The sequence below is a fragment of the Aulostomus chinensis genome, chromosome 2 (genome assembly GCF_037954235.1).
Source record: "Aulostomus chinensis isolate RoL2024-O1b breed Wild chromosome 2, RoL_Achi_v1.0, whole genome shotgun sequence".
In the NCBI taxonomy this organism is placed as follows: domain Eukaryota; kingdom Metazoa; phylum Chordata; class Actinopteri; order Syngnathiformes; family Aulostomidae; genus Aulostomus; species Aulostomus chinensis.
In genome coordinates, this window is record NC_141321.1 from 28,042,279 (window position 1) to 28,058,926 (window position 16,648).

Here is a 16,648-nt window from a genome sequence, read left to right on the forward strand (position 1 = left end):
TTATACAGTTTATCTTGTAGCACTGTGAAACGGTGTTCATGACTAATCACGTATTAGTTATCTCTAAGATACTTAATTGCGTTATGAGTAAACTCTGTTTTTGTTACTGTTAATATTTATAAGAATATGACTAAAAATATGATGCACCGAGCTAATTGTGTCAATTCTCATGTTCAACCAGAAAAGCTTGCTTATTTCATAATGACATACACATTTGAATCTTTTAAACAAATTCAACTTCCATTGTGTGAGAGGTTGTTTTTTTGTTTGTCAGAAAGTAGTTAAAATGTAAAGAAGGAGAACGCATGAATTTGTGAAACAAACTCATTAAAAGATTTGGTGAAAACACCTTTTGCCAATCAAGAGAGAGTATATGTGGTTCAGCAGTTTGCGTGCGCAAATTACGCAGTGGATCAGGTCAGATCGTGTCCGTGTCCGTGCCCCCCCCCCCCCCTTCCTCCAAGTGGAGCCAGCATGCGGGGTGCAACAATGAGCTGTCATTGCCTACCTGTAGCCTTAAGTGAGGGGAACTGTAGAGCGTTTTAAGAATGGGAAGAGCATTCCCCTTTAAACAAGGTGGGCTGAGCTTATTTGCAGTTCTCGCTCCTATGGCAACCCAATAGATCAGCATCATGAATATTCACAATTCACCAAAACGCACCCTGTCTATGGATCAGTGATGTCAGCGCTCCCTGGAATGCTCTGCTGTGTTTTCCATGATTATTTCGCGTTGTTTGACGGCAGCTGGAAAGACGTCTGATGAAAAGAGCATCACTCGTCGTGCATGACCTTTCCCTCGTCTCCATATCACCGTCCGTCGGCACGTCCCTCACATGTCAAGCTAAGGTGACTTTCAAGCAGTTTTTTCCACTTTTGCGCACAATGTCGGAGAGGCACAAAGGTGTACATCAAGGACGCCGTGGGCAAGCGGACCGCCCAGGCTATGCGTGAGGACATATGCAAACTGTCAGGTAGTCGAATTATGAAAAATAGTATCTCTCCTCTCTTTCAGTAGCCACGGCGGTCCATGTCATGTGTAGCAGGCTTTCATGGATTCAGATTAGCTCCAGACTGATCGCGCTCACAAATAGATAAGGAGCGCGGGGCTTGTGGCAATCATCGTTACAATACAGCCTCACAATCTGGATTTATTTATTTTTTTCCACTGTGTCTCAATGTCATAATGGACAGGTTGCACTCCTCCATGCGTAAAAGGCTCTACAGTTTGCCACAGCACATTGGACAGAAATCATCTATAATGGGTGAAGGAGAAGACGCAGACAAGGACACCCGGAGGAAGAGTATCAGGATGAAGCCTCTACCGTCGCCAACCTCTGGGGGAAGCTGCAAAGGCATCGGGGAGACCAAAAGTGGAGAGTCTGGAATCATGGAGACGGACATCGGGAGACCGATGAAGACCAGCTCAAATGGAGACTGTCGGAGATTTCGGGGCAGCCTCTCGTCCATTACAAGTCGGCATGTGCACGACTCGGACTCGGCGGAGGAGAGACGCCTCATCACCGAGGGGGATGTCACCCCGAGCGAGGAGAGCCCCCCCGGAGCCATCGGAGACGGGCCGCCCGATCAAGGCGCGCAAGGGGCCAGCGGTGGCACCCAAAACGATTCCCTAGACCAGCAATCAGGGTTTATAAAGTTGGATGGCATTGATCAAATTTTGCCGGACGACGAGAGATTATATCAAGCTGGGTTCATGCACAGACAGTTTGGAGCAATGCTTCAACCTGGGGTCAACAAGTTCTCCCTGAGGATGTTTGGAAGTGAGAAGGCGGTTGAACGGGAGCAAGAGCGGGTTAAATCCGCCGGATTTTGGATTATTCACCCCTACAGTGATTTCAGGTAAATTTAGACTCCACACATAAACAACAAAAACCTGGAAATGAGGCATTGCTCTACTATCAATTCCTACCACAGAGGTTCAGATAGTTTTTTTTCCCCCCAGATGTTCTTTTATTTTATAAGTAATTGTTCAGTTCTATTGGGCCATTCATTGTTTCATACAGATTTAGAGCACCTTCATCTGTACTCACTCCTGTGTTGCACTAGCAGGAATGGGCTTTACTGCTTTTATGAGAACTCAAATCTATAAATCACTTAATAAATTAGGAAAGTTTTTCCGTACCATGTCACAGAGGAAGCCTGAGGTGCAATTATAGTCAGGATACACAGGTATTAATCAGGAGGCCTTTGTTGGAACAAACCACATTACACAATCTTTTCTAATAAGGCCAATTTACCTATCTTTAGCAGATGCTAGCCAAATGAAAACATAATTTCAAGCCCCTTGGTAATTTCTGCATCTTTGCTCTGGAAACCTGTGTTTGAGGGATATGATTTATCTGTTGACTAGGGATAGTGATAAGGCCTTCTGTGTATTGTATTTTGAAAAGGAACACGATTAGGTAATTGTATTTAAATTATCTCAGAAGCTAGCGCTGTAAGGCAATTTCAAAATGATCAACACAAATTTAACAGTGTTGTCAAGGGGCGAACACCACAGTCGCAAATCCAGATAGAGTCCATGAGCTCTCTTTTCTTTGTCCTACAGATTCGTTGCTCCTAGTGCCCTTGAAGTTGTTATTGGCCATATGCACCTGATTCATGGCCACATAGAGGCTCTTAGCGGCTCAGCAGGATCCAACTTCAAGTCCTTTATTCTTGCTTTTTGAAAAGTAGCATACATCCAAATGTATGGATCTTTCCTTGCCTCTCATGTTCGGAGACATGAGTGTGCTGTTTGTGTACACTCTTATGCTGCCAAACAAGAGTAGTGCTGTGACGTGGATATGTCACAATACGGCCTGTGAAATCATAATAGAAGAGTGTGTCACAGTGTCATAGTATACAATAAATATTTGTTTTTAGATTAGGTTTGATTTTTTTTTTTTTTACATTTTATCTCTTCCTGTAGCTCAGTAATCAAAGACAACAATTTCCATTCGGGATCTTTTAGAATGTACATTTATTTCATCTATACATCTAATAGTCACCATTTAAATCTTATCAAGACCTCAGAGGACGGAGCAGGACTGTGGTTGTTCCTGTAAGTTGTCGGCTTGTCTGAAGCACTGAATATTGTCGAGACAGTTTAGCATTTGATGGGCTGTGCTGGTGTATAACACGTTATGGAAAACTTACATACAGAAGTGTGTTTTTCTACCTCAGGAACAAGATGTCTGACTTGAGACATGTGAGTTGCTCAGGCTTGAGGGTGTCAGTGAAGAAGGCTAAAACTCTTCCTAGAATAGAAAACATCTTCATCTCCTTGTTTATCCTGTAGCAGAGTGAGGAGGCAAATACCCCGACGTAGCTGACATCACTGGATGTTTCCTGCTGGATTTTTATTTTAAATTGACTCTCATGTTCGTATGCTCTTAAAACAGAGAAAAGTAATTCCCTGTTTGTTAAACTATGGACAGAGATGGGACATTTATGACAGGAAAATATATAGATATTTCTTGTAATAATTTGATTTGGTGGCCCTTAATTCAAATAATCAACCCAGGAGATATTTTAACCGAGTGATCAATATCAGTGATTTGGTATTTAAAAATCTGTCTTCTTTGATATTATTCTCTGACATTGCCCTTTCATCAAACACAAGAAGCAAGTACTGGCATCTCAAGCATAAAGTTACAGTTAGATTGACCTTGTATGTTTATTACTCTTCCTAAATCTACATATTGCATAGGTCATCATGAGAAAGAGAGACAAACTTACACAGATTGCCATTTACGTTATGCTCCTCCCAGCTGTTTGTGCTCCCTTGACCACCTCTGCTCTCTTACTCACTGTGTTAAATGTCATGGGAGAGGGTGGTTTGAGGCTCACGGAGATTGTCCTCATACTGAAAGGTCAAGAATTTGGCAAGAGCCATCAGTTTGAAGTGTCTTTGAGCAAGATACAGAAATTGGGGGCTCTGTTTCGCACTGTTCTCAGTATAACATGCATGCATGTGTGACCTGCTCTGTGAGACAGATAGATTAAATTGCACTGAAAGAGAAGTGCTCTAAAAATGAGGTTAGCCAACCACTTGTCCGGGGTCGGTTAGGGGGGCATACTGTATATTACCATAATTTAACATTGCTTTTGATACAAGCACTCAACATTATGATTATGTAATCACTCAACTCTACAATTAAAACCACAGATGCGGCCCCCAATCAGAATTGTAAATTTATTCTATTCCTCGGCTGTCACAGTAAAGGAAACGATCCTTGTCTGTGGCTAAAAGGGAAAAGACAAGGCACACACACATACTGTAAATGCACCAATTCACAAGTAAATTACAATGTAATGGCCCATTACATCACTGAGCTACCTCATCTATGGCACCAGCAGTGCATTAGTTTAAAATGTTTCAAGTATTTCTTCAAATACAATTAGGAATCTTAGATGGAAAGAAGTAAAATGTCATGTCAGTGAGTTGACAGCATGTTAAACTTGCATTTTATTTTTAATGCATTGAAGAAGAAACAGGATTCTTTGACGTCTACTTCCTCCAAAATTGGGATCAGAGACAGGACAAGATGAGTGTAATTAAAGTACACTTGGATATGAGAGGGACCTTTTAATGGGACCGGAGAAGAGAAGGGTCGCTGTGACTAAAAGTTTTATTCCCATGTCTGCATCAAAGCTTTGGCACTATAAGCTCAAATTAGAGTGTCACAAGGAATCACATAGTCATCACTGCACCAGAATTCGGCAAAATCTTCTCTTGTCAAGTATTGTATAACGCTAAGAAGCAGGGGAGGAGCAATATCTTGCAAGGGAAAAAGACGGATTAAAAATGGCATCATAATCCAATCTACAGCCTCATTTCAAGATCCAAAGCTGAACAGCCTTCTTTCGATTCTGAACAAGCAACCTTCAGTGAGAAGATGTGACTGGCCAGTGAGTTCGGTGACACCCAGTACTCACGACACAGGGACAAGCTCTCCCACAACATGACTGATTTGGCAGTACTCATTTAAACGAGGAAGCATTTTGCTGTTCTTAGGCACAAGGAGTATTAAATATCTGTGGGGGTTTGATAGGATTGTTGAAAAATGCTCATGATCGGGACTGCAATTACCGTCCCCTCTGCTCCTCACATGATCCTTCTGCTGAATAGCTGAGCTAGTGAGGCTAGAGACTTGGGACCCTTGTCAACACATTATTGTGTTCCATTAACAATGTAATAATATGTTCTAATATGTTTTGAGAACCCCTGTCTGTCACAAGGCCATCTATCCGTCCCTTAGTACCCTCCGCCCCTTTACAGCAACTCCTGCCAAGACCTGCAATGCTGGTATCCTTGGTTGTGAATGGAGATGGGTAAGAGCCATAGAATGCTTATTATCCCTTTAAAGAAAATAGAATATTTCTGTGCTGGACTGATAAAATGTTGCTCGTTTCAAAGAAAACATCTCCATCCAACGAGGTGACTTTTTGTAGCTGTTTACAAAGAGCCTTTTGAGTGGATTCTATCAATACAGCAGCATTGTGCAAAGTTCTAGACAAATGATGCAGTGCAATATTAGAATGCAACCCTCTGATCGTCAAGTGCCTTTTAATTATCTTGTGATTCAGAGCCCAGAGGACACATCTGTTGGAAAGTCTTCCACATTTCCCTGGAGAGATAGAAAAATGGTGCACATTAGAACTTTTTTTTTTTGCGCTGAAGTCTCTATTAGACCCCTTTTTTTTCCTTGAGAACTGCGTTCACCAACGCTATCACAGACGGGGGATGGCTGTCCTGCAGTTTCTGTCAATCAGTTAAATCCCTTTGCAACACTCAGGCGAATCCTTCCATCCCCTCTGCAAAGTCCAATTTTTAAACAGCCTTTTATTCCTCCTGCACAGCCATCGCTGTTTCCCAGAAGACACCTACCTAGACAGTAGCAGGAAAAGAGTTCAGTGAAGAGACATCTTGTTATTTTTTTTGCAGATAATACACTAAAAGAAAGTAGAGCAAATGTTGTCACCGATTAAGGATGTGACACAGTTTAAGGAGGAAATGTTAAGAAAAAATGTGTCTAAATACATATGAATATTACAAAATATTGTTTATTAATACATAACCTTTTACTCAAACAGATTCTGGATTTTCTCTCTTTGAAAACTGAGTCATATATGAAATTTACTCCATTTGCCCAAACAGAGAAACTTTTTTTTTTATTTCTTCTCACGGCAGCTTCTCACAATATTAGCATAGCGATCCACCCTCAGAAGACTAAGATGACAAGGAAAGGCTTGGTGTACTCTTATATGTATAAAAAGAAAACTGGAGCTGTGCTACACTTCCGCTTGCATTTTGTAAAAACACAAAACCAACAAAAGCATTCCTACAGATAGCGTTCCCCTGGTAAATGTTGAGAGATCCTAAATGCTGCACAATTTATGCACCTTAGTTTTCCATCCTTATCAAACATTAGCACCTAATGTCTTTTTTATTGAAAATGCAGTATAGATGTACTGGAGTTTGCACATCTGTTTATTACATTTGAAAGAACACTTACCGCGACAGAATAGCACCATTTTCTGTTTCAGTCAGGTTGATTACAGCTGATTTGGGAGAATGTTATCCTATTGATTTGTTTGGGTCTCGCGGGGCCTCGAGCTTGCCATCGTTATTGAAAAATGAGATGGAGAATCATACACAGCTGTAGCAATGGTGATTCCTCTTTCTGTGATTCTTCTTTCGTCTGGGTGAGAGTTACAGGAAGGTCGAGGTGAGGTGCTGGCGAGTTGCAATGAATCTTAAACCTCATTGTTTAGTGCTCTGTTTAAACAGATTTGTCGCTGTGCAGTCACCTTTTAGTAAAGATTTCAAAATTCATGTGAGATCAAGATGTTTAAAACAGTGTTAGCTTGTGCCCTCATGTGGCATCAAATTGTATTATAGTGCTAATCTGTATTGGAAGGTGGGGAGAAAAGAAGGTTTGACATTACAATACAAGGGATGAACGGCACTTTGTTCCTTTTAGTCTCCATTAAATAATACCTCCTTTAATTTAGTGACAGTAAAACATGGGGATTACAGATGGTTCTGGCTGGGCCTGAAAGTGGGGTAATCAAAATAGGCCGCTGTTCTCATCCTTGAATATTAGGAGCCAACAGATTATTACAGCACAATTTATTTAATGGAGGGAGCCAGGAAGGATGTGCGTGGCCACTGGTGAGTAGAAGGTTGCCTGTCGTTGTGGCAGAATGATTGAACGCTAACGTGTGACCTTGCCAGGCATACTTTTGTGTGGGTGTGAATCGAGGACACGTGATCACGACTTTACAAAAATGGGATTTTTTTTTCCATGTCATGTCATGGGATCCCCCCCCCCCCCGATATGTCATTTAATTCCATTTAAGGCAGAGAGCTGAGTTTAACCTTGGCAAAGTGATGGTAATCTGGAGGTGAGATTATATTGATTGATTGGACATCATATACATTTTGAAAATGGGAAAGCCTCCTGGAAGCATTTTCTGTTAAGTGCTGCATGTCACCCAGCTGGAATGCTTGATATATTTTGGTCACCTAACAAACGTAATGTTGTGTGTCCTTCCTGCTTCACTGCAACATCAATTTGTAATCTCTTCAAGTGGATACACAACACCAGTCAGCCAAGACTCATTCTCAAGTTTTGCCTCTTTTATCACATTTCAGTGGCACATTTATTTTTCTTGCCACTGGGCATACGTAATTATTGTCTAACTGACTAAAGTTAAATGTGTCAGTTTCATTTCTCTCAACATTTTTGGGGGGTTGATGAAGAAAACGTGTATTCATTTATCTTTTAAACTATTCACCAGCCTCTAGTCATGCTAGACGTGCCTTGTATGTGACGTTCGAGCGACAAAGACCTTTCCGTATCACTGTTGGCACACTCCTGCTCCTGGCTGTGCTACAGAGTTATTTTAGCATTACATCCTGTTTTGGAGAAATGGGGGGACCAAAAGATATATTGCAAATGCTTGTTCTAACTATATGAAAAAAGGATCCTGTTGACGACACCTGTCCGTGATGCTCATGAAGGGGAGAATTTGAGAAAGGGAGGAAACAGGTTAGAGCAGGATTTTTGATCCCTGTGATATTTAACATATGAATTGTGTAAAATAGGCTGCGACTCCCTGTTAAGATAGTGATTTAGTCACTTTGGACAAACTGCGGGCTGCTCACTGGCCTAGAGGGAATTATTTTCCACCCAAATGTTGTCTGTGGTTATAGTTTATATTTTACATTTTTCACATGTATTTATTTATTTATTTATTTTACTCTGACATTTAACACGTAATCAGCAGTGGTTGAAAAAGCAATCATAATCAAGACAGATTATATATAGGTGTAATCTTCCAATATTACCCAAGAGGGCATTATTTACTATGGTTAGTGATGGGATTCAGCTCTCCGCATCACCAGCTAATTAAAAAAAAAATACTGTCTGGTGTTTTTTTGCTTTTAATAACCCATGTGTAATGACAGATAAAGTTTCCTTAATTTATTGTAGAAAAAAAAAAAGCATTACAACTTTTGGAAACAAGAAATTACCTGTTACCAACAATCAAGAAAACACAGCACGCTGTATTTTATGGGAATTATCGACCTGGTTGCAACAAATAATTGAGATTGGCTTGATTGCAGTTCCTCCTGCATGCTATCACTTCTGTGTGGTGCCTTTCATCAGACACAGTATCCACTCACAGAACGAGGTGAATAATGTTTACATCTACTTTTCTCTAGTTTTGAGCCAGATGGTTGGGATTTTCTCATTTAACAAGGCAGTGCGGCCTGAAGACAATGACATTATAAGGCAGCTTGAGGGCACAAACAGATTGTGAAGTGGCATCCTTTGCCACCCAGGCAAGTTTGAAATTATTACTTGGTAATCATTGAAAACTATATTTTGACCTAGATTTGTCTTTCAAATGCAATGCTCACCCAATATGCTTTATACAGTGTTGCTTGCACTCTCGCCAACAGAGCTACTTTGATGGTTTTATGCATAGTCTAGTCTGCATAGCACCAAATGACATCTTCCCTTGGTTTTGACCTCTGCATGCATGCATGCGTCCCAGCCTGCTCATTCGTCCTTACACAGATGCTACTATATCTAGTACATACAGGTTGACCTTTTCAGCCTCGCCTGTGTCCCAGGTGGATTCTCACACCCGTTGTCTCTCTGAAATTGAATTGCTTTTTTTTCCCCTAACAACCTAGAAGGGACGTGGTCAAGATGTGAAACTGGAACTGATATGTTGCTCCAGGGGATTGACACATGAGAAAGACCACATTAAAAATTATTTAAAATTTAATATAAGTTACTATTATAAAGTCAGGTTCACGGGCAAGCTCTTTTAAGTTCAGAGCCAATTAGCAGTGTGTGCCAGAGACACAAATCAGCTCCACTAGGGTCACACTGAGAAAATGACTGTACATTGTACCAAGACTGCCATTGCATGCTGTTGCTCTACATCTCCATTATCTTCCTGTCTTTCCTAGTCTTTTCACAATCAAGTTAAAGAGGAAATTCAAATGTGTTGCTTTTGACTGTATTTATTTTATCGGATTAAAAACAGCTTTTTCCTGAATTGTAAAAATGCTGAATGTTGAATTAGACAAACAGCCAGATTTAAATGGTATGAATGAACTTCATGTATCAGTCTGAATTTTCTGCACACTCGCAAAGACTGAATGAAAAATATTGAATAAATGAAAAAAGATAATATAGAGTGAAATATTATATACTTTATGATTATGACTGGGATTTTTATCTTGATAGCCAACCATCAGCTATGCATAAATTCCATATTGGTGATTAGTTACTCCATAGCATTTGCTCAAACTATTTAATTTTAAAACAATTCTTGGTGATGGAAAAATGACAGAAAAAAAACAACCATATGATAAAAAAATAAAACCTCATTGTAGTGGAACTAAGGCCTTATAGAGATCTACATATCTTAATGACAGTTTAAATCATGATCTTTCACATAAGCTGCTCATAGTTTATCTTTCATAGCTGTTATTCAATTGTTGAAATTGACTTCCGTGCAGGATGGCATTTCCTTGGAGGACCTCTCCACAGTTCACTATGTACGACTGTAGAGAAGGCTAAAACCCTTTGGAAACAGTGGGGCTTCCACTCAGAGTCCAGTGCGCTGAATAACGAACTCTGCGTGTGGCTTGTGTGATTCGCTGGAGATACTTCCCTTGATCAATGTGTTTGACTTGGCCATGCCACATGCTGGGTGTCTGGAAGACTGAAATTGCTGGATTGTGATGAAACATGCAGTAGTGAGAGACCGATATTTCCTACTCCTGCGCTCCTGGGGGGGAGGGACTCCAGCTTTATCTTCACCATCATCGCTGTTTACAACATGTCCTTTTTTTTTCTTCTTCTTCTTCTCATGCTGATTTTGGTCATACGAGTAAACGTTCCAGTGTTTGACAGACTGGGGAAGCCGCAGAAAAGGAGAGTGTATAAATCAGTCCCTGACCCTGTTCAGCATGTACAACTGTGAAATTAGAGAGCTAACAAATAAACATGATAAATCCTGCTCTGTTTGGTTTAACAGTCAGTTAAGCCTCCGCTTTTGCTTACTCACGCAGACCAGCAAAAATCACATCTCCTCTCTGATTTGATTTGATTTCATGCTCGGAGTGTCTTCATAGTGAGGGTTCTCCATCCGATTTTTTTTATTTTTTTTTATTTTTAGGTGTATTAATTTGTATCCCTCTATGTTTAGTTTCATATTATGAATAATGCTGCTCAAATCTACAGTATGGAAGAAAAGATCAGATTGATTTCTCCTTGTTTTCACTCTGCTGTCATGGCCTTTGGGTCTCAATATGATGTCTCATTTTCTCTCAATGTTTTCTCCTCTTAATTTTAAATACTTTGACCTCAGATTACCGTTTTGGTGATGGATAAGAAACACTTTCATTGAGGCTGCTCCATTTGCTGATTACTGCACCTGGAGTAGTGAAGATAATGGCCCAGTGCTGGTGCAACCCAGAGCAAGGTCACGAGGTGACGGCGTACAGTGTGACCAACTCCTGGTATTATAGACAGTACATTATCTTAGCCCTTGCTCCAGCTCTTTCCCTCCCTCTGTGTATGTCGCCTGTCCAGCAGTGCAGCTGTATGGTGGGGGGAAGGGTTTGGTGATGACTTGGAAGGCAATGGTCAGTGTTTTCTCTGCTTCACTCTATAGCTGGCTGACAGCGGGCTCCTTGACATAACCTCAAAGACCTTTCTGAAGATAACAAGGCATCATGATAAAACACAGACGCAATTAGTGGCAGGATGACAGTCCACAAAGCTGGAGTGCAGATTCTGGCACGTGCTAGTAGGATAAGCACATGCTGATGACACCAGCTGGAGAGCATTCTGTCATTCCTGTGACTTCCTCAGCCTTTTTTCCTCCCAAAAGCACAGACTGATTTGCAGACTCCAGACTATCCATAAACAGTGTTTGTTTGGAACAGACAGGTGGCAGGTTGTTCTTCTGAAGGACTCAGTGGTGCTGCAGAGACAAGGACAGGCATACCAGTTTGACCAGAAACAGCAGAGAGATTTTTATGAAAAAGGATCAGGAAACAGGCTTGGCTGCGTCAAAGCATTCTTCTCAGTGGGATCCTTATTACGTCTGGTCAGTTTGCAAAGTGACTTTGGTAAATTCAGTTAAAGCTCTTAAGTGAGTACTTCTGAGGTATTTAAACATCAGAGGCCGTTTGTGCGGGACTTACGGTATTTCAATGAGTATGAGAGAGTAAACATAGAGATCGTCTAAAATGTCATTAAAGTAAACAATATCTCTGTCATTCACTGCGGTCATGTCAGATTTACCATGTCAGAGGAGCAATCATAGTGCCATAACCTCTTGCTATGTCTTGGTCTAGACAAAACTGCCAGAGCCATCTTGAGTAAGTTCCAGTCTTTGGGGAAGAAGGTCAAGAAATTTTCAATCAAGATCTGCTGAAGCGTGTCTGCTGTTTTTCCTGATCTTGATCCTTCTTGACTCTTTCGTGGTTGTCCCTCGAGGAAACGTTGAAGGCATGGGTATTGTTTACACTGCTCTACAAACCTTTCCCCTGTTTTGTTATTAAGCCTGGCAGTCCCAACAACTGCATCCCTCTTTGTCCTCGCCCCGATCTGTGTGCCAGAAAGCACTATGTCATCCTATTGGTCGACGTCAAGCAAAACCTCACCTGCATGCAACACAAAATTGTTACACTAGAAGAAAACAGGCCATGAGACTGATGTGCCAGACTTTTTGTAATGGTATAGCACAGCATCCCAGACACCTCATCACTGTTCTTGTATTATGTCACAATACACATGATAAAGACGCCTGTTCATCTGTGCCGATGTTCATACATACAATGGTGGAAATATATTGCTCACAACAAAGTGTGTCAAAGTCTGGCTGAATTGGTGCAGTCTGATCCCGGTGTTACAGGGAAAATCCACTGTTTCTCATCCTGCTGCTTATTTTTACTTTCATCCATTAATGAAGAAATACTATAAAAGGATGTTTTAATGGGGGGGGGGGGGTGTTTGTAAATGCAAAACATGATCTGCTGCAAGGACTTGTAGAAGTGACATTTCTTACTTGAATCCAAACAGAAGCACGCAAATGCATTTTTAAAATTTAATTTCATTCATTTTTAATTTCATAATTTCATATTAAATATTTTTGACCAAATATATGTGAGGTTTGTATCCAGTTATAACATAGGTGGATCGACTTGACCTTAAAAATTAAAAAATCTCTCAGCAGAAAGTAAATGACCATAGGTTTCCCCCTTGGCTTGGTTGTCTAATATTAGACTCCATCAGTTCCAGATTGATAGCAGTTTCTATTTTGGAAAGTACAACAAATCACAGTGTACATTTATCAGTGCTTACCTGTGAGGGGTCAGCCGTAAAGGTTGTTCTCTGCAGATGTGGCATTGTCTTTAGCATTGTCTTTCTTTTGACTGACACTCCTAGATAGAGAGAGACTTAAAGGTGAATCCAAATCACACCCTGTACCGTTACCTTGATGTCCTACAATAGAACTGCTTGCAATCTTATCTATGGAGTTATTTGAGCAGAATTAGACAAGGTTGATCATGCTTCTCCTCTCCCCTCTGCAGGTATTTAACAAATCCCTCTGTTTTTTCTTAGCCTAAGGTTGGGGAGATTTGCCTCTACTTCTGATGAAATCTTCTTAACCCAGGTTTGATAAAACAGCGTGCCTCACCTATATATAGCCACCTACAACTGTGCAGCCCCAGTGTCAGTGATGTGCTTGCAGTGTGCCTGCTGGCTGTGCTTAGCAAAGACAGCGCCGATATGACAGTTCATTGGAGCGGGTGACAACAAAAATAGGATTAACCCTTTTAACCTGATTTTTTTCTTCCTCCTAGACACTTAAATCTTGCTGTGTTTGCCAACTGGCGTGTTTAAAACCAATGGGCTGCTCTTTTATGGGCAATACACTGTGTTTTGTTGTTGTTGTTACAGATGTTGTTTTCCCGTTAAGTGTGACAGGCTTTATCTTAGATTTCCTCTCCCTGTGGCTAAGTGTAGCGTGTGTAAAATGAGGGGATTTTTCTTCTCACAAGAGCCTTGCATACTTAATTTGTATTCATTCTCTCTAATTCATTCTTTCAAAAATGGCCATGGACTTAATGGGGCTGATGCTCTGTCGGTTATTATTTAACCTTAACTGCAATTTAGAACTGGTTCAATTAAACTGCTTTATTGGGGATTCACAGCTACATAGAATTTACAGCAACATTGGCATTTCCAAGGAACAGCAAATATCTGGGTATTTTGTTTTTCAAAGGTATGATTTTGATGTTACTTTTCCCCTTCCCCCTAATTTGCTGGGATTCTTTTTATAGCATGAGCAATTAAGTACTAAGGTAAAGTAGTAAATTACTCTTACACTGGTTTTAAATATTGATATGGCAGATGTGATGCATTTTAAAATGAAATCCCTCAATATTGCATTATTTGTACATTCACCTTAAGTAGCCTATTAAACAGTATTCTTCTTGATAAGATATGAATATATTCACACTCTCCCTCAGACATTTTGACTATTTGGCACTGAATCCAACTTAAACAGTGGGTGCCTTATAATGTTGTTTGCAGAATCATTTTGGCATTGAAGCAGTTTTCATCAACCGAGAAGCAGCTGTACCATAAACTATTACATTTTCTTGACTTGCAACGTGTTGTAGTTGTGGCATGAATCACTGTCCAATCAAAGCAGTTCATCATTGTTTCACTGCTATTGAAAATAACACATAAATCATCTGAGTTTGATGCGATTCTAACATTCAGTGTTGGCTTGTGCATGCTGCCTGATTGACATTGAAAACCTTTTTCCGAAAGAAGAACAAAAAATACTGAAAGCAGTTTTCCCTCTGATTACACCAGGCTTCACACAAGGATATGGTTGGATAGGCTCAAAATTTCCTTTGGCCCACCACCTGCAACCCAACAGTGAAACCTGAACCAGTAGAGGCCAGCAAAAACAAAATTCCAAGCCAGTGTTAAGTTGTTAAAAACTGTCGTTATGTCATGGTTTCATGATTCATCTGTGATATTACTCAGTAGACTATACAAAATCGCTTGTTGGCTCTTTGCTGATGATGTGGTTTTGCTGGCTGTGTCGGACTGTGACCTCCAGTGGGCCCTTGGTGTGTTTGCAACCGACTGCAAAGCAGTTTGGATGAGAATCAGCACTTCTGCGTTGGATTGTTGGAGGCTGGCTCTGTTTGAAAAAAGGTGTTTAGCTCCCTCCAGTTGGTAGTGAGTTGATGCTCCAAGTGAATGAATGAATGTATTGGTGTAGCATCAGTAGTATTGCAAGTGCTGTATGGATATGCATGTTGAAGAAGGAGCTGTGAAGAAGGTGCAGCTCTCAATTTACAAGCCAATGTATGTTTGAACCATGAGGTTTGGGTAGTGACCCAAACAATGAGGTTGCAGATACAAGCAGCGAAAATGAGTTTCTGCTGCAGGGTGGCAGGATGTAACCTCAGAGAAAGCACTACAGAACATGGAGTGGAACTGCTGCTCCTTCGCATCAAGAGGAGTCAAATGAGGTGGTCTGTAACATCTGGTTAGGATAACTCTTAAACTCCTCCCCTCTCATTGGACATATTCTGGACACTTCTAGCAGGTAAGAGGCCTCTTGGTTGACCCAGAACATGTCAGAGGGATTGAATATCTCATCTGCCCTTGAGTCCCCTTGGAGTAGGACTGTGTAGAGAGATGTCTGGGATCCCATACTCACTCAGCTGCCACAATAACCTGTTCCTAGTTAAGCGACAAAAAAATGGATGGATAGAAAAATGGATTTCACTTTTGTTGTTAAACATCACACGAGCCTGAATTGTCAAAATATAGCACAGTAGTCCTCTATTGAGAGAAAATGTGACGAACACACTGAGAGTAGATGAATTATGCAGTCATTAGTGCCTTACAACTGAAGGCCCTACCTGAGCCTAAGTCTTAACCCTCAAGCAGCCATTTAAGTCATGGCAGTAGTCAGGTCCCGAAGTGGGCTTTAGATTTTCCAACCTTGCAATTATCATTTGGTAAATGAATCGCTAATAAGGATAAGTGCATAGAAATGATAGAAACATACCACTTTTACACAGAGCACAGTTTTGGCTTGGGAGCTCATGGAGGTGGACCACCTGCTGTTCTTCTGCTGTTCCCATTCAGTCATCGTGGTGCAGAATAAAGGTAGACAGACACTGCCTGCCACCTGCAACTGATGTGATAGATGATCGGCTTGTTTGACAATCCATCTCATGCATATCACCTGTATGTGCAGGGCTGTGGTTACACATAGAGGTGATGTCAATGTAAGGTGTGCATCTTTGGATTGTTTAGCTCTCACAGTCCTTTCAGGTAGCTTGGCTTGCAGGGTGAGGAGAATGAGAAAAGGCTTATCATGTAGTCAGACCACTCTGAGGGTGACAACATGTTCCTGCTGTCCCTAGCCACCCCTCTGGAGAGCAGAATGGGCAGTTGCTCTCTCCCTCCAGACAGCAAAATGTCAGGCCTCCCTTCATCAGGGTGGTGCATTTTCAGCACCTTAACAAGTTACGTGGGAGCTGCTCTGCTGCTTAATTGGTACTGTTTCTCTGGTCTCTGGTTTAGCTGCGTCTGCCTTTCATTTCTCTTCAGGTTTTTCATGTTTCGCAGTCATGATAAAGAAGAGAGTACCATTACAGCGACATCACCCGCGGATTTGTCGACTCCTGTTTGAGATGTTGCGTTGGGCACTTTGGTCGTTGCCGTTCCATCTTGGCTTTTTAAAACCTACTCAGAAAAGGTGGAGCTACTGTAGAGCACATTTGTCCTGATTATTCCTGCAGCAACCAAATCACACTCAGAAGCTCAGTTCACTTATCTTTTCCATTGATCATTGCAAAACATCCATCCATCCATCCATTCATCCATTTTCTTCCACTTATCCTGTTCAGGGTCGTGGGGGGGCTGGAGCCTATCCCAGCGGCCTTGGACGAGAGGCGGGGTTCACCCTGGACAGGTCACCAGTCCATCGCAGGGCCAACACATAGAGACAGACAACCATTCACACTCACAGCCACACCTACAGTCAATTTAGAGTATCAATCAGC

The 16,648-nt window shown here is 41.2% G+C and overlaps 1 protein-coding gene across 2 annotated transcripts in view; it reads left to right on the forward strand.

Moving 5' to 3' along the window:
• Positions 1-669: 669 nt before the first annotated feature.
• hcn4 (hyperpolarization activated cyclic nucleotide-gated potassium channel 4) overlaps positions 670-16,648 on the forward strand; it is a 72,662-nt gene continuing 56,683 nt past the window's right edge. For both annotated transcript variants that reach the window (XM_086188609.1, XM_086188617.1), the window contains exon 1: positions 670-1,857. In XM_086188609.1, the coding sequence (XP_086044735.1) occupies positions 1,184-1,857 (674 nt within the window). In that variant the 5' untranslated portion in view covers positions 670-1,183. The remainder of the gene's footprint in view (positions 1,858-16,648) is intronic.